Raw genomic sequence first — 18,223 nt, forward strand, 5'->3', positions numbered from 1 at the left:
TTCTTTTTATTTTCAACTGTTTGCTTTTTTCCATCTTATATCTTTTGTCTTTCATGGTCGATCGAATTATTTATTATTGATCATGGTATTTTATAATCGAATTTGAATAATAAAATTATTATTTATTACGGGTTCAAGTAAACTTCGGATAGTGATTTTAAAGTATGTGTTATTTGAATTTTATTATAAATAATGATTTTTAATATTAAATTTATAATTTGGTTTATAATTATATAATATTTTTAAAAATTCATTAATTGTTCTAAATATATTTTAAATAATTTTTTATGAATTAATTATAATATATTAATTTAGTTTTTATTAATAATATACATATATATTAATTTTAAATTTATTTTGACATTTAATGAGATCGAGTATTTGATGAGTACTGTTTAGTATATTCAAGTAACAATTTAAAATTTAATGGATATTATTTAAGATATTTAAATAACAATTTTAAAATTGAATCAGATATTTATAAAATTTTAATACCTTATCAAATAATAAGTTTCGGAATAAAGTATTTCAAAAATTACAAGTCGGTTAACACACCTCATTGTAAATTGTTGGATATTGAAATTCTTTTTTTTTTTCTTGCATTGTTAAAGCCCAAACCAATTGCAATTTTTTTTACCTTAAATTATTTAAATAAATAAATAAACCTGGAATTTCTTTCTGAAGTATTTCCATAATAATTTTTTTTGGTACAAATAATATTTTCATGTTATTTGTTGCTATGAATGTATAGGCTTTGCTCTTTGCTGAATTGATGGATGAGAAACATGAGCATGTGCGATTCAATAATTTAGTACTCCATTCATGCTCGACAACTGCAATGAGAACCACAAGACAAGAGCCTACATGTCCCTATATATATTTATTTTGAAAAAAATCAGAGCACGTGCAACTAGCTATAATGTTTATAAAAGGTGCATGACAATAATTATTGTGTGAAAAAGAAAAATGGATCAGATCCGATCTCAATGGTAAGAAAGATAACCTCGTGATAAAGGTGGTTTGTTTCTTAGTATGTGGAGGTGTGGTGTCTAGGCCTAGTGTGTGCTTCACATTCTGGTAAAGAGATTTTAGTCCGTAAAGGGCTTTCATCCCAATAATATTGTTAATATGTACATGTTGAGTTGTTTGCAACAGTGACAGATTTAGAATTTTATATGAAAATAATTAAAAGGTAATCATAGAAAATCATGATGGAGACAATGATTCAATTCGAAGTAAAAAATAAAATTGAAAGGTGATGGCTATCACTCTCGTCATCACCTTCGATCCGTCTTGATTTGCAAGTTCATTATGTGATAATATGGTTTATGATGTAAATCTAGTTTTTAGGTGTATTTATGTCAATGGAACTTTATTGGGTTCTCATTTGTATGGTTTATTTTGACTAGACCTTTGGCTCTAGTTAAAGTTTTGTATTAGCTTCTATGATCTTGAAATTATTAGGCGTTTTATTTAAATTCTATCGTACTAGGTTTTTTCAATTTTTTGTTGATCTTTTGGTTTGTTTATTTGATTCATTTATTGGTTTTTAATACATGATATATATGTCAAAGGTTATATGATTATGATACATGTAATTTTATTAAAAAAATAATATAACCTAATATAAAGCAAATTCAAGGGCCAAGTAGCATAACCTAGAAGACAAGAAAATTTGTTGGAGACAACATTTACATCATGGTACACTTTCTTTTGAAAATAAGTAGCCTATTTTTTTTAGCTGAAGTCATGACAATGATGATGGAGCTTGAATTTGTGACACAATTTAATGAGAATGAAGAGGAAAAAATGGACATCAAGCATGGGAAACAAGAGTATCAAATCTGCTTTATTGGATTGATTTAATTGACAATTGGATGTACTTTTTGTAGTACTCTTGATATTTCAAATTTTGATGCATTATTATAAATTAAACTTTAGTTGTATGGTTAGACTTTGTAGCAATACATATATTCAAGATTCTCAAACTCAAAGTTTTTTTTTTTTGGAAAGGTATGTAATTTTATTATTAATTATTAAAGAGATTGCTTGGACTTTACTGTTACATAAGAAATAGAGTAACTAGTAAAAAAAAGGAAAATAACCCCTAAGTACATAGAACTTGAATGTAAGGATATTCAAGCTTCTAGAAAGCTTGATCAAACTATTTGGAACATGAATATATATCCAAACAAAATGATCTGCTTAATCTATCCACATAAGATATGTCTCGCCTTAAAAAAAAAAAAAATTCAGACATCACTTGGAATGCATTAAGCTCAGCTCCATTATTAAACATATCCGAATAACAATTTAACTAGTCATTAGCAATCAAAATTTATCCAATCTTGAAAAAGTTGCCTCTTCATGCCTACTGCCTTAAGTAAACCGACCCCCACCATAGGTAAATCCACCAATGCCATACCTTGTTGCAGTTGGCAAATAAGGAAATTGAGTTAATATTCGCAGTCTTCCCAATCCTTTCTTCCATTGATTTTATTGAATTAAAATCACCTCCCACATACCACTAAACGTCCTTTTTGTCCATGTCATTCAATAATACATCCCATAAAGCTGCTTTTCGTCCTTCATCATTTGGTGCATATACAATGATAAAACCACATTGCTTATTTAGACCATAGACTTTTCCGACCACTAGTATAAAATTTCTGTTTAGTAGGTAGGTGTTCTTCTTCAATGAAAAAATCATCCTTCCACATAGTAATAATACCCCCTCACAAACCGTTCGAACAGCTCTCCTTTTCTCACCTTTTACATGAAACACAAACATTTCATGTACAAACTATCGTTTAACGATATAACACTACACATAGGCTTTATTCCCTTAGACCTAGGTACCTCTCTCTTCTTCCTCTAAGGCCACCATCATACTTGTGAATTCCTCCTTAGAGTTCTTGAATACCAATCCCATTGCATTCCCAATGTCCCATGTTATTTTAGCCTCAACCAAGTTGTTAACCAAAGTAAAATTCTGCTCCAACTCAAAATTCAACTCTTCGTTCAAGTCCTTCTTCCATTTGCTACTTCTCAACTCTTATCCCCCTTTATAAGCCCCAATTTTATTTTTAAAGCTTCCCTTTTTACCACATGGTCATCCTTGAAGCCTTTTTAGCTACATTCGCTACCTCAGTACAACCACTAGCATTTGTATCTCCATTGTACTCATCCGTAGTACATAACGTAAGTTGCATAATGTCTACTTTATTTTTCCCCTAATTTTCTTTTTCCACCTCAAACAAATCTATATTACCACCTCGATCATCATTCGTGTCATCTTAGCCCCATTTGTATGTGATCATATCCACCTCCGCCCTTCTCGCGCATTGTATGAGTGCTTATGATTCTCATTCATTAAAGTTTAATTTAAAGATTAAAGAAAAATCTAGATGTATTTATTAAGGGAAAGTTTTGAATATATTTTTTAATGATGACAAAAAAAGGGAAAATGAAGACTAAGTTAAATAAAGTTTGATAGGTGTTTAAGTTTAATTTATGTGCGTGATGCTTAGTTATGGTTTTGTTGAATATTATATGCTACTTATTATAAATATTCAATATATCTTGCTTAGCTACTATAGATATTGTATATCTTGTTTAGTTATAGTGAATATTATAAATATTTTATTGTAAATCTTTAAAAAAACTAGATGCATGAATCAAGGGGAAGCAATCCTCATTGTGCATTGAGACTTGAAGCATTCATATTGAACATAAACATTGCACTCTTAATCTAAAAGGTGTTTTATCATCATTAAAAATAAGAGAGAAATTATTGACTCCATACGTTTTTTATGATAATTAATGTCTAATTATATCATTTAAGTGTGTAGGAGAAAACTTAAATTTTTTAACTCATTTGTTGTTTGAAAGCAAGTCAAGAAGCTTACTCACTTAAAAGATGAGTTAATCAATTAAAGAAGCAAAGAAAAAAAGGCTTAGTGAAAATAGAATGTTGTTAACCGAGTAACATGGAGCCTTAACCAGTTAAGGCACAACTAAGCGTTGGGTAAAACCAAGACAGAAAAGTCTTAATTGGTTAGCACCAGGCTTAATTGATTAAAAAGGTGTTGATAGCTAGAAACAGAGACATGCTAATCAGTTAAGGAGTTAGGTTAATTGGTTAGAGCATAAGACTTAAGCGCCAAAATCCAAGTGTGAAATGAGGTTTACCGTTGAGGGAGCCAAAATGGAGAAATTCAAATCCAAAGATTCTCTAATTGATTAAAGTGGATTTAATTGGTTAAGGTTGAAGGAAGTAAAGCCTCAATTTGTTAAAGGGAGAACCGATCAATTAAAGGAAGATTATTGTTTGGAGAAAATTGAAAACAGAAAGTTTTTAACTAGTTAGAGTTTTTTCTCTTCGGTTAACACAGTGAACAAATTTGCCAGATAGTGCAAGACAGAGAAGCTGTAATTAGTTAGAATCTGCTTATAACCAATTAGCGGAACTCTGTTTGCGCATTTGAATTTAATTACTAAAAAAGGAAAATAATGGCTATAATCATTATTTCAAGTATTTAAAGCCTTTCTAATAGTCAAAAATTATAAAAAGAAGCCATCAAAAATGATTTTGAGCTTAAAAGACTAAAAACCTTTGCTTTACAGTTGTGTTTCATGCTCATCCTTTGAAAAAATGTTTGAGCTTAACTTTGTACATCTTAAATAAGCTAAGTGATCAATTGTACTTCATTTTTCATTTTTATTTCTTGTTTACTTAGAGTGTGAGAGGCACTCTAAGGGGTAGACTAAACTTAAGAAAGTTTAGGGAATCTTTCAAGGGTTTTAAGTTTAGGTTAGAAGTTTATCTTGTAAAAGCTTGGTGGAAGTTGTCAATTCCATTGGTTTAGTGAAACTGGTTTGAAAATTCTTGATTGAAAGATCAAGGTAGTGGATGTAAGTCCAAAGACCGAACCACTATAAATATTTGTGTTTTGTCCACTTCTCTTTACTCTCTCGTTACTTGGTAATTTTTTGCCTTTACAAGTTTTAAACTCTTATTTTCAAAAACCTTCAAAAATTTTCCAACCTTAAAAGTTTCATTCAAAATTTTTAAAAGTGCTATTCATCCCCCTTTAGCACTCCATTATGACCAACATACTCATCTGAGTATGAAAAGGTTCTTTTTCATTCTCGGCAGTATTCTGTACAAGATGTTTTCACTCCCTATTCATCTGTTCCCCCATTACAACATTCTTATCCAATTGTGAATGAGTCTACTGAAACATTGACTGAGTAGTAACCAATCTGCCCACTTTCTTCTCAAAACTATTGGCATTCCTTACCATCACCCTTCTACCAGGAATAAGCATTCCATCACCATCTGGAATAGTTACCATTTGCTTTCCTTCTTCTTTATATCTGACAAATGCATAAACAACCTTCTTCTGTACAACACTCCATGAGGTAAACACATCAACCATAATTCCAAACTGATCGAAAGCCTTTTTAATATTCGACCATAAGGTTTCTTTTCCTAGATTATCCACAAAAATTGTAAATAGAGATTTTCTCCACCGTACCAATTCAAAACGAATACAAATTCTTACACCCTAAAACCCATACCTCTTACGAACTCTAGCCGCTGCTCCTCTTCAATGCCTACTTGCAAAAAAACTTTCAACTCTCTTTCATTTTTTTTTTAATTTCTCCAACTTAAAGTTAAAATGTTATATCAATTTTAAATTTTAAATTTAATTTTTATTTAATCGATTTTAAAGAATAAACTTTACAAAATTTAATGTAAAAAACCTTAATGATTTAATCAATTTTTATTTAATTAAATGCATGAAATTGTTAATAAATCTCAAATAAATGTTTATAAGACAAAACAAATTTAATTTTTATTTAATCAATTTTAATGAAAAAACTTTTAATCGATTTTATTTAATTCAATGCATGCAATTGTTAATAAATCTCAAATAAATGTTTTATAAAACAAAATAAATTTAATTTTTTATTTAATCGATTTAAAAAAAATTACAAAATTTAATGTAAAAATAATAAATCTCAAATAAATGTTTATAAAACAAAACAAATTTAATTTTTATTTAATTGATTTTAACGAAAAAACTTTTAATCGATTTTTATTTAATGAAATGCATGCAATTGTTAATAAATCTCAAGTAAATGTTTATAAGAAAAATAAATCTCGCCGTCTGTGGGAATCGAACCCACGACCACATGGTTAAAAGCCATGCGCTCTACCAGCTGAGCTAAGACGGCCTACCAATACGTGGCGTAAAATATATTATATTTAAAGATTTCTTTCCGAGGCCTCGATATTTTAGCCTTTCATTTTTCTAATTTCTTGGCTTTTGTTTCCTTTTTTTATATAATGGCCTTTGATGTTTAAGTCTCTTATTTTTTTTTTCTTCTCTTTGTACGGACTCTTTCTTGTTTTTTAATGAAAATTTCTTGATTAGATAAAAATAAAATATTCTCCATTTACTTGGTCAAAAATAATAATAAAATTTTTTAAAATTTTACATATATTAATCATCGAATCAAATGTTCCAATATAATAATATTAATATTGCTAAACCTTCGTATAACTCATGGTAAATTCAGCTCTTTGTTGGAATGCCTTATCATTATAGGTTAATGACTTTATTCATAAAGGTATTGTGGTCCCTTTTTTAAGGAAGGATTATGGTCCTTTTTTTAACTCATTATAATGGAAATGTTATCTTTTTCCCTCTATTATTTTTTTTAATAATACTAATATTTATCGTTACATTATACACGAATATTTATTTATTTTTATTTTTAAATAATTTATATATAAAGATAAATGTTGCCACCTTATTCTTGATAAATTTCATTTTATGAAAAATTAATTGCATTATATTTAAAAAAATTTCCTTGTATTTAAGTGAAATCAAGTTTTTTAAGGTCTAGTGTGAAAGAATGGACTTTATTCCATTTAACAACCGTGCATACCTCTTAATTTGAATTTCAATCTTTATTTGATATTATCACATACAATTGAAAATGTTATTTATATAATTCACAATTAATAATTATTTAAAATAAAAAATAGAAATTTAATGAATAAAAATGTTCATTTTCACCAATTAAAAACTTTTCCAACATTTTGTACTTTTTTTATTGTAATATATTATCGATAGATGATCTAATACACTTATCTAATTACCTAGTTATCTAGTTTCTCCTTCTATTCTTTTTAACAATATTTTCTAATTACCTACTATATTATTATTATTATCTCAAATTCTCAACCTATGATGCCTTACCTTTGAATAAGGGAATAACTTTGTAACAATGGTTATCAAAAGCCTCTATTTGTGCATCAGAATATTTAAATCATTGGTTGGTGGATGGATTTCTCTGTCAAAAGAATAGGGTTCGAATCCTTTCTCTCCCAATTAAAAAAAAAAAATTCTCTATTTATGAGATATGTGTATTGAGCTTTAAATTTCTCATGGTGTCAAGCAATCCCAAACAAAAGTATACAAATTTTATTTATTTTTGGGTACATTATCTACACATTTAGGATTATCTATACCATTTTATTAAAACACTAATTATCCAACAAAACCCTAGCTTTCTGATTAAAACTAAAACAAAAATTACCAACTCAATTTAGTATTTTTTACATTCTAAATTAGTTAATAATCAATGGAGTAATGAGTAAATAAAGTACTACAATAGGTTAAAAAACTTAAAATATTAATGTATTATAATTTCATTTTCTAATTTTTACCCCCCAAAAAGATAAAAGAATGAATTTTAGATGCTTTTACAAGAACGGAAAACTTATAGGGGTGAAAGTACAATTTAACCTAAAAATATTAATATCATAACCAGATAAAAAAATTTCCTTTCCCAATGTGGGAGACAGCAACAATTCGGTATTCAAGAAAGAGCCAAAATTTTTTTTTGCCTAATTTCACATAATTAAACCACCAATGCAATGTTATACCATTAAGTTACGAAGTTAATTGCTTTTCAAAAAAAAAAAATTTACGAAGTTAATTAATATAATTATATCCCAAAGTGGGTAATTTTGGTTCGGTTTTCAAAAGAAAAACCAAGAGAAAAATCACTAAATCCCACAAAAAGCCCGCATTTTTCTTTGAGTTTTCGAAAATTTGACAACTACCCATTTGTTTTTGGCCAATTGGGTACTCATTTCTCGCCCGATCCAGATTACTTTCTCCAACCACTGGTTCAGGGGTCTTCGGTTTTGGTAAGTTTTATTTGCCCATTGTTTTTAGATCTTTTGAACCTTTTCTTGTTGAGACCTGTTTCATTATTTTGTTTTTGGTTCGATCATTTGTTTAGATTCTGAGGAAAGTAGAGAAAAAGAAAGAACGAAATTAGTGATATAGAAACTAACCCAAATTTTACAATTTTCAGGAACCGAATTAATGTAAACTGTAGTTCTTGATTTAGTTGCTTTTTTCTTAGTTCTTTGATTTTGCTTCTTTTTTCTGCTTACCAGGAGTTTTAAAGAAGAGTGCTTTCAATTTGAGTAATTTGTCTTTTTGGCAATGAGTTACCTTTCGTGGAATTTATAATGGAAATGGTGGCTGAAGATGATGAGAATTGGCCTTTTTGATAGATGAGGGAGGTCGTTGAGAAAACACTAGGAAATGAGTCGATCTCCTTCGTTTTCTGTGAAGCCGGAGCTTAGTGTGAAACCTGACCCGGATTCTTTGCAACGATGGGTTGTTGCCTTTTGCATCATTAGATTTGATCTCGAACAAGGTCAGCTAATAGAAGAGTGCTATCCACCTGGTTGTCTCACTCAAGAAGAGGAACTTGAGGTTGCTTTTAGTTCCTTTCCGGATTCTGTTTCTCAGCACCAGAACCGCTCCAGCATTCATGATTGCATCTTCTTTTTCCGGTTTCGGAGGCATAAAAATACAAAGCAGGGTAATGTGACTTCGTCGGAAATAACAGAAATTGATGATAAAGATACAACATCAACACCTAAAGAGGAGAAAGTGATTAGGAGGTTGAGAAGTAGTGGTAAAGGTTCAAGACACTTGTATGGTTATGTGTTTAATAGACAAAGGCATGATGAGAGGCTAAAACGAGGTGGGGAACAAAAATCTGTAGTAATATTGTCTCATGGACCTTACTCTAGCGTGTTTAGACCTTTGTTACAAATCATGGGTCCTCTTTACTTTGATATAGGAAAAAAAGCTATTGAGCATATTGCTGGTTATGTTTCCTTGTGGCCTACTCCTGTACCTGGTAAGCTAATGGAGCTTCCAATTGGGAATGCAATGCTCAAAGTTAACTTGCCACCTGCCCACAGCTTGCCTTTGGAAAGTGGAATAGCATATGAAGAGTCTGCTTCATCTATGGCTCCTTTTCTTCCTAATAATCAATCAGTCCCACAAGGTCTATTTCATGATTCCGATCTTTTCGGAACATTCAAAGGGCTTTTGTTACAACTTTGGTTATTGTGGGAGTTGTTACTTATTGGTGAGCCGATTCTTGTCATAGCACCAACACCACCACAGTGCTGTGAGGCTGTGGCCAGTCTCGTCAGCTTAGTTGCACCTTTACTTTACAGTGTTGACTTTAGGCCGTATTTTACTATCCATGATCCTGAATTTGCTCAGCTGAACTCTCTTCAAGAAGGGGACAAATATCCGCCTATGGTTTTGGGTGTCACAAATCTTTTTTTCCTCAAAGCTCTTCGTAATATCCCCCACATAGTATCAGTTGGAAGCCCTGCACCTAATTCAAGTCGGGTTGCCCTTGCAAGTAGGTCCAGTGGCAGAATTCCTGGTAAACCAGAAGGATTTGGTCTTCAACAGCTTTCCTTGAAGAAGTTCTCTCCTTCTAATTTGTTGAATGCTGTGAAGCTGAGGAGAGATGGTCCTCTTTGTCTCATGACAGAACATAAGGAGGCTATTTGGAGCACTTATGCTGCAACTACAAAGCCAGACACTTCTATCTTGAATAGGCTTATTGATGCTGGGATGTCACCAAGGGTTGAGGAATCTATGTCTGTTGTTAATAATGAGATCTTACGTCGACATTTCTTGGAGCTCACTACCAACTTCTTGGCTCCTTTTGGACCATATTTTAGGGCTACCACTCCTCCTGAAGGATCTTCACCTTTTGCTGATCCCCCTCCTCTACCTCCATTTAATGCTGATGAATTCCTTATGAGCTTGTCAGCAAGGGGTGTGGGCAAGTTTCTTTCGAAGCGTATGAGATCTAACTGGCTGGATCTGTATAGGTAATATGAATGTTTACTTGCAGTTTTCAGCTTCATTGGTTGGTTTCTTTTGCAATCTATCAATTGTTCATTTGAGCTAGAGATAACTTCTCTTTGCATGCAGGCGTTTTCTTAAAGGACCTAACTTTCTGCCATGGTTTCAAAGACGACATGCTGTTGCTGAAAATGAACAACATAGATTATGGAGGCAGGCAAGAATGAAGACTGACATACATCACCTGATATCTAAAATGCCTGAATTGGAAGTTGTTGACTGCTTCAATGCTATTGAGAGACATCTTCTTGGAGAAATACAGGTAATTTTGCCTTTTTTGCAAGATTATATAAATGTTTCTGGCTGCTGTGCTTTTCTTTTAAGTGCTCATCATGTCTGTAAATGTCAATTAAGCATGTTTCTTGCTTTTAGGGAATTTTCCTGCTTTCAAGGGCTTGCTTTTATGGCTAAACAATACTAAGCTCTAAGTTTGCCGAGTTTAGAAAACACCCCTTCCAGGGAGGGGTTAAGGTAACATGACCAGGTTTCAGATGATTCTGTATTAAACATAATGGAACAAATGGTGTTTGATCAATGATTTATATGGTATCTATTGATGCTCAAGTTACCTCGAATGTTATTATTAGGGAGGAATGACGACCTGTGATTTGCTACAAAATGGCTTTATATTTTGATCCTGTACATTATACATGTTTTATCTGGCATCCTTTATTATAAATTGGTAAGTGGAATTAGGTTGGAGATATTGTCTTCTCATAAAACTATGTTGAGGATGTATAGAATCTGGTTATTTTGAAGATAATTTCCATTTGTTTCTTTATGCTGCAAGTTTTTGAAGTTGCTTAAATGAAGCCCCTTTGATTCCATTTGTATGCATGATGGAAAGAGGGAAACATGCAAACATGTTAATTAATAATTGGGAGTGTATAATTAAATGGTGTTGGATTACATAGTATGACACTTATTAAAAGGGAGTTACAGTTAGATAATCATATAAACCATGCTAGCAATTGTTCATGCCCCGTATTTGTTCTAGAGCCTAAATGGGTTAAACAACGTGATAGTGAATAGAATGACCAATCTTTTTAGATATTTTAGCCTGATCAGTCTGAATTTTGCTGCTATTTCACCCCTTTTCATTTGAGAGAAATGAAAACAAATTAGGTGTAGTTTGGTGTTGTTTGTTATTTGTTTTTACTTCCTATCTGCTATAAAGCAAAAGCAAGTAAAAAACAAAAAATAATGGCTCAAAATGATCAAATGGTTTTAAAAAATGCCACTGATTCATATATATGGTTGTTTGTGAAATTAAATTTCAGTGCATTTTGCTTTTGGAAGCAAAAAAGCAGAAAAAAAAAAGCGCAAGTAAACAAAGTAACAACCAAACAAATCCTAAATTGTTAGCACTCTATGTCTTGGTTTCTGAAACTTATGCTCTATGTTCTTATGAAATTTTCCTGTTCCACTTGGGAAACAACCAAACAAATCCTAAATTGTTAGCACTCTATGTCTTGATTTCTGAAACTTACGCTTTATGTTTTTATGAAATTTTCCTGTTCCACTTGGGTCTTGAATGAATCATTTCACTCTCTCTTACCCTAAATGTGTCTGCTGCCCACCAGCTCTAATTTACTGACCATCAATCTTGCAAACAAACATGTTTTTGTCCTTTGTTCCTCACTAATCATCTATAAGATAGCACCACTTGGTTCTTGAATGGTTTATTTCACCCTTTCAATCTTGCTCTAAAAGTGTCAATATGCTGTGCACCAGCTCTAATATACTTAGCATCACTTATTCAAACAACATGTGTTTCCCATCCCTCATTTCTTCCTCCCTAATCAGCTATAAGATGTTGTCATTCATCCTTTTGGCTATATACTATATGTATTATGCTCACTTTCTGTCTTGCTTCATTAGAATGTTTGCAGAAGGATTTCTTTCGACCGACCTTTCTTCAATTAAGAAAACGATTTAAAATTGTGCCAACTTAATCCATTTTTTAAAAGTATGCCAATAAAAGGAATACCAAAGAATTTGTCATCTATCTGGGGGAAGTTAATGACAAATTCTACGCTTAGATATTTGCCAACCATTTATAAAGTAGTTGTCTATCTTGTAATACGAGACACCATGTTAGTATGGTCTTCCATCAGCAATTAATGAGCAACCTACCACCCATGCACATCACTTGTGTACATATAGAAAAGCACCTGCAAGAGACCCAGATGAGTTGCCTATGTGAAAGTACTAAATTTCATTCTTACTGCCTTATTGCTCTTGTAGTATGAGTATTCTTTTTTTTTTCTTTTGATATTTTTTGTACGAGTATTTGTTTAAAAAGCAGAGATTTCTAGTAAACGTTGGAAATTGGGAAAATGAACCGTTGCAATATTTCTATTCTGATTTCTCCACAGTTAGCATAATATTTTTGTTTGATTGGTATTCTACAAGTTCTGGAACAAATTTGTTGTGTAAAATCTTAGTGTACTTTAAATTCTGTTGTAGTTTAAATAGGATCATAAGATATGCTATTGGAAGCTTCTCAGTGCCTATCATATACATTTTGTTGCAATATTATATGAGATAGCAACCTTATACTGCCTATTAGGCTTTGCATCCAAAGCTTTTTTAATAAATCCAAAGTAAGTTAGTCACTAGTTACATTTGATATTTGTATATTACTTTTAAATTTGAAAATCTCTTTCCTTTTTTAAAATTCTTTAGTCATCTAATAACATGATGATTAGATAGTCTCATTTCAGTCCCCAAAATGCGAGGGCCTAAAAGATGATGATACATGATTTGATCTAGCATCATATATGTTCTGTATGGCACATTGTTTTGCTCAAAGTACATATTTAATGCTTTGCTGGTTGATGTTATACATATGACTACTCTGGGCTATATCTTAATGTAATCTTCAGTTATGTAATCTATTCCTTATATGACTACTATGACACTATTTTAACCTATTCCTTAAATGTATTCTTCAGTTACAGCAATCTGGAAGGGCTGTAGCAGACTCTGCAGCAATGTGCCAGAAACTGAAGGGTGATCTACAGACTGTGTTCAATTTACTTCCAAAGGATATGCAGCAGCTTCTGCTTTTGAACCCACAGAGGGCAGCTCTTCTACAGGGAAATTCAAGTCCAGAATTGACAAAACTTCCTGGCCGCCCTTCAATACAAGTTGGGGTTATATCCTCCAATTCACCAAGATAACACAAAGCATGGCGGAATCGGGTTGGCTCTGGTAATGAGTATTGAGGGTATTAACTTGCTTCTAGAGAAAGGCATGACCTTTGATTTTCTTGTAGCTTCCTCTGCTTGGTGGGATGGAGAATCCCCCAACATTTGGCATAATTGTTCATATAGGTGAGACTAAATCCTCTCACAACTCTGTTTTCTGTACAATCACGTGTCTTGCAATTTGATAGAATTTCTTTATTTTAACTTTGCCTTTTATCCAGATGTGTGAGAATCAGAACCTGTCTTGAATCCACCCAGTTCTTCAGCAATCTGAGATAATTTATTTGCACAATCTAGAAACAAATTAGAAAAAAAAAATTTATGGATATTGCTATGTTGTCTTTCTAATGGGAAGTTGAAGATTCATGTTGCTTTCATTCATAAGGAACCATGCGTAAGCTACTGTATCCGTCGGCAGGTCACTAAGACTTGAACTCCCATCTCAGCATTTCTTTTTTCAATCTTTATGGTTGCACTTTCTTGTTTTTGGTCAAGAGGTATGAGCTTTCTTCAGTTTCTTTATTTCTTCTGTTTATGATCATTGATTTGAAAGACCTCTATTCAATATGATCAGAACATATAGAGTTTCAAAAAGCTACTGATACATTTGTGGCAAAATTCCTGGAAGAATTGTGTGACCCTGTGTTTTATTCTGTTATATATGATCCCATCAATGGGTTTCTTATTTATTATGTACTTTGCAGTGTCAAACCTGTTCAGTTGCTATTAGGGTTCCTTACCGAGACTGACAGTGACAGTAAACTTTTCCTCTGCACATAATCATTAGTTTTTGCTCATAATTGGCAGTGTCAAAAGATATTTGAAAGTAGAGTGTGAAATTTATGCACAAATCAAGATCTACTCTTCTACTTGATTGTTATGTCTGTGATGGAACCGAGTTACTGAGAAACTTGTGCTTGACATAATGAAAAATGCAAAATCCTAGCAGATTGCCTTCTGATTTTGTGGTGAGTTACTGTCAGTAGGATATAATTTCAATGTCTATTGACAGGCAAGTTGTGGAGTGGACCACAACCATTTTAGCAGTTCTTTCCCCACCATAAATTGTCAGAATGCTAAGAAGAATTGATGGTTGAAAGGTAACTCTCACTAAAGTTTTGTAATGTCCAGTTTTCAATCTTACGACATCTTGGATTATGATGTGTTCAACTTTTGTGGGCTCCTCGAATTTTCATGGTATTGACTCCATAAATCTCAATATCAAGTAGAAAACTGGACTGTTGATCTTGGGATGACATCCATTCTCATATATACCCTTCAGAAATGTGTGAAGAGTCTGTCAATACTTTACATTATAAGCCTGTTGAAGTATGTAAATTGTTCTGAACCAGAAGGAAAGATAGTTCAAGCCAAGAACACAAGCCCCTAGACAAGGTTTTAAGTGCCTCAGCCCTAATTCCTTGATTGATTACCTTAAATACTATAAAAGTTATAGTGGTGTGATTTATATGTTCTTTTTCTTTCCAAATTACAGGATTATCTTATTATTTAAAATATTTTAAAATAATGTTTTACTTTTTGAAAATGGATATTAATTATCTTCGTTCATTGCGTTCAATTAAATTATTATATTTTTATTTTAAATTAAATAAAATTTTAATTAATTATTATTAATCAAATATCACTCTATAATTTATATTATGTGAGATTGACATAATATATTAATATCTTATAATTGATTTTCATGCAATACGATAATATAATCAAGTAATGTTTTTCATTTTTCATGTTGACGCGGTAAAAAAATAATAATTAATATTTTGATAAATGGTATAAAAAGTTTAATATAATAATAAAAATTCAGTTATAAAAATAAAACATGCCGTACTTTTTTATCTTTAACTGATTTTTAGGAAAAGAAAGATAAAATTTTTTATTAGACGTATTTTATATAAAAAATTAAAAAAAATTCAATAAAAAAATGTAAAAAAATAAAAAAATCGTGAAAACAAAGGAAACAAAGAAAGCAACGGTAGGAATTTGTGAGGTGCATTTTAGCTGCAACAAGAAATGTAGAAGCGGCCACGTTTTAGAAAGAGAATGAAGAGTATTGGAACTTGGAACATTTCTCTCTGGTCCCACGCCCTTCTCAAGCGCGTGCTAAGCACCCTCGCCCAATTATCTGACCTTATTATATTCTTTTCGTCTCAAATTGAGTATTTGATTTCTTTTTAGTTCCATTGTCTCGAAATAATATCAATTTTTCAATAATAGAATATTTTTTAATGATACCTTTTACAAAAATATTAATTTTAAGTGAGTTTTTTATTCTATAAAGTATAAAAAATACTCGATTTTTAAAGTTTTTAAATCATTTAAAAGTTGAAAATTTAATTTAGGATAGAAAGAGTAGCTTCTTTCACCATTTGGCTTTATATTGAAAGTCCCAACACACCTATTTTGTTTTATTTTTTTCTTTAAGAAAAAAGATTTGGATCGTGTTTTTTTAATAAAAGATCATATACTAATCATTAAATTAAATATTTATATATATTAAGTAAAAAAAATTACATAAAAAATAAACTTAGGTGGTTGGCTTAAATTTTAGACAAACATTCAATATAAAACTAATTGAATGCATATTTAAAATTAACATAGTATCAAAATACATTATGTTCTCGTTCGTGATAAGTTTATTATTTATAAATCCATTATCTTGACATGTAAAATTCATATTACATAACAAGTTTATTATCCTACACTTGAGGAGAACCATAAAAATAAAGATAAAAAAATCTTAAATCAATTAAATTAAAAATATCTTAAATACTTAAATATAAGCAGACATTTAATTCAATATCAATTATTATAAATAATGCTGTGTTACATTTATATGTTTAAGATATTTCGGGCAATGCGCTCTTGGCGCGTAGAAGTAGTATTGGAGGAGCAAGTTTTAAAAAAGATTCTCTGGACCACGTCACGCTTGATTTTGCTTCCTCCATGATTGGAGGCAAAAAAGAAAACCTACATTACAAAATCCTTAGCAAAAAATGTACTCTTCCATAATTTTGTTTATGTATTATTTTTTATATGAACATGACAAGTTATATATGAAAAGTGGTCCTCATCAATTTCATTTCATTGCTTTGATTCCTTCCCCCACTCCTTATCCTACACTCATCTCTCTGGTGTTTCTTCTTCTTCCAATAATGCAAACAGGCTATTCAGCATAAGCTTGGGAATCTATCAGGGTCAGTTTGAACATTGCTAGGCAATCTTACCATGGCAGGGACTGGTACTTGGAGCAGGGAAGTAGAGAAGGCTTTCGAAAACGCGATAGCTATGCATTGGACAGAGGAGGGGTCTGAAGAGCAATGGGAGAAGATTGCTTCAATGGTTCCTAGTAAAAGTCTTGAGGAATTGAAGCAACACTATCAACTGCTGGTGGAGGATGTTAGTGCAATAGAGGCTGGTCAGGTTCCACTTCCTAGTTATACAGGAGAGGAAGCTACATCTTCTGTAGCAAAGGATTTTCATGGATCTTCCGGAGCTGCTGCTGCTGCTGCTCCGGATAAGAGATCGAGTTCTGGTTATGGGAATGGATTTTCGGGGTTAAGCCATGATTCCTGTGGACATGGTGGGAAAGGAAGTTCGAGGTCGGACCAAGAAAGGAGGAAAGGAATTCCATGGACAGAAGAAGAGCATAGGTATGTTATCTCTCTACAACCCTTCTGTCTGTTCATTTCTTACTACTTTCCGAACTGCAGAGTTGACCAACAAGGAGCATGGGTAGTTTATTAACTGAAAATTTGGAAGTAGGAAACTGAGATTTGTCATGTTTGATGCTGGGAAACGGAATGTAACCAACCTTACCTTGGTTATCCAGGTTATTTCTACTGGGTTTAGACAAGTTTGGCAAAGGAGATTGGAGAAGCATTTCAAGAAACTTCGTGATATCAAGAACTCCGACACAGGTGGCTAGCCATGCACAGAAGTACTTCATCCGCTTGAATTCCATGAACAGAGACCGGCGGAGATCCAGCATCCATGACATCACCAGCGTTAACAATGGGGATACGTCTCATCAGGCCCCTATCACCGGCCAACAGGCTAACACAAACTCACCAGCTGCAGCAGCAGCCATGGGGCCGTCGGTGAAGCACAGGGCTCAGCCGCATATGCCTGGTTTAGGCATGTACGGAGCACCTGTCGGGCGTCCGGTGGCTGCTCCAGGGCATATGGCGTCCGCTGTGGGAACTCCCGTTATGCTTCCTCCCGGTCATCACCACCACCCTCCTCCCTATATCGTCCCTGTTGCTTACCCGATGGCACCGCCACCGATGCATCAATAAATTCAACCATGAACGGCAACAAAAACTGAATTCTGCCTTGCTTTGAACTAGGAATATGCCGATGCATCATTCCTTGCGCCATTTTTATCCATCAAGCAGATAGATCAGTGCAGAAGAACTCTTCTCTTTTTGGGTTTCGGCCATTATAAATTCATATGTACTCTGTACAATTACTAACCGTCGCGGATTCGTTTCCGTCACTAATTTCCGAATAAGAAAATTATTAACCGTTTTAAAATATCTGAATTTAATTATAAATAATTATTTTTAATATAAAATTTTAATTTTACATATAAAATTAATACTTACTACAATTTATTGGTTACATTAAATAATTTTTAATTTATTTTTTATGAACTAATTTTATTTTATCCCTAAAATTTGTATAAATAATATACATATAAATTAATTAAAACCT

The 18,223-nt window shown here is 32.2% G+C and overlaps 2 protein-coding genes and 1 non-coding gene across 3 annotated transcripts; 2 read left to right on the top strand and 1 right to left on the bottom strand.

Moving 5' to 3' along the window:
* Nucleotides 1–6,170: 6,170 nt before the first annotated feature.
* TRNAK-UUU (transfer RNA lysine (anticodon UUU)) lies at nt 6,171–6,243 on the bottom strand. Its single transcript has one exon. It is a non-coding gene; the product is annotated as a tRNA-Lys (tRNA).
* Nucleotides 6,244–7,909: 1,666 nt separating this feature from the next.
* On the top strand, nt 7,910–13,693 carry LOC18604058 (polarity axis stabilization protein). The gene is made up of 4 exons (XM_018118312.2): nt 7,910–8,230; nt 8,486–10,243; nt 10,347–10,539; nt 13,235–13,693. The coding sequence occupies exons 2-4, from the start codon at nt 8,637–8,639 to the stop codon at nt 13,460–13,462; spliced, it is 2,028 nt and encodes a 675-aa protein (XP_017973801.1). The 5' UTR covers nt 7,910–8,230; nt 8,486–8,636; the 3' UTR covers nt 13,463–13,693.
* Nucleotides 13,694–16,524: 2,831 nt separating this feature from the next.
* Nucleotides 16,525–18,045, top strand: LOC18604060 (Duplicated homeodomain-like superfamily protein). The gene is made up of 2 exons (XM_007036376.3): nt 16,525–17,160; nt 17,340–18,045. The coding sequence occupies exons 1-2, from the start codon at nt 16,736–16,738 to the stop codon at nt 17,803–17,805; spliced, it is 891 nt and encodes a 296-aa protein (XP_007036438.3). The 5' UTR covers nt 16,525–16,735; the 3' UTR covers nt 17,806–18,045.
* Nucleotides 18,046–18,223: the final 178 nt, after the last annotated feature.

Source organism: Theobroma cacao, chromosome 3 (assembly GCF_053813885.1).
Source record: "Theobroma cacao isolate CCN51 chromosome 3, ASM5381388v1, whole genome shotgun sequence".
Classification (NCBI taxonomy): Eukaryota; Viridiplantae; Streptophyta; class Magnoliopsida; order Malvales; family Malvaceae; genus Theobroma; species Theobroma cacao.

What these genes read in the sequence shown, in the direction of transcription:
- LOC18604058 (XM_018118312.2), top strand. Translation starts at nt 8,637, where the DNA reads ATGAGTCGATCTCCTTCGTTTTCTGTGAAGCCGGAGCTTAGTGTGAAA. An exon ending in AACTGGCTGGATCTGTATAG is followed by an intron (nt 10,244 to 10,346) that starts GTAATATGAATG and finishes CTTTGCATGCAG; the next exon opens with GCGTTTTCTTAAAGGACCTA. An exon ending in ATCTTCTTGGAGAAATACAG is followed by an intron (nt 10,540 to 13,234) that starts GTAATTTTGCCT and finishes TGTATTCTTCAG; the next exon opens with TTACAGCAATCTGGAAGGGC.
- LOC18604060 (XM_007036376.3), top strand. Translation starts at nt 16,736, where the DNA reads ATGGCAGGGACTGGTACTTGGAGCAGGGAAGTAGAGAAGGCTTTCGAA. An exon ending in TGGACAGAAGAAGAGCATAG is followed by an intron (nt 17,161 to 17,339) that starts GTATGTTATCTC and finishes TTGGTTATCCAG; the next exon opens with GTTATTTCTACTGGGTTTAG.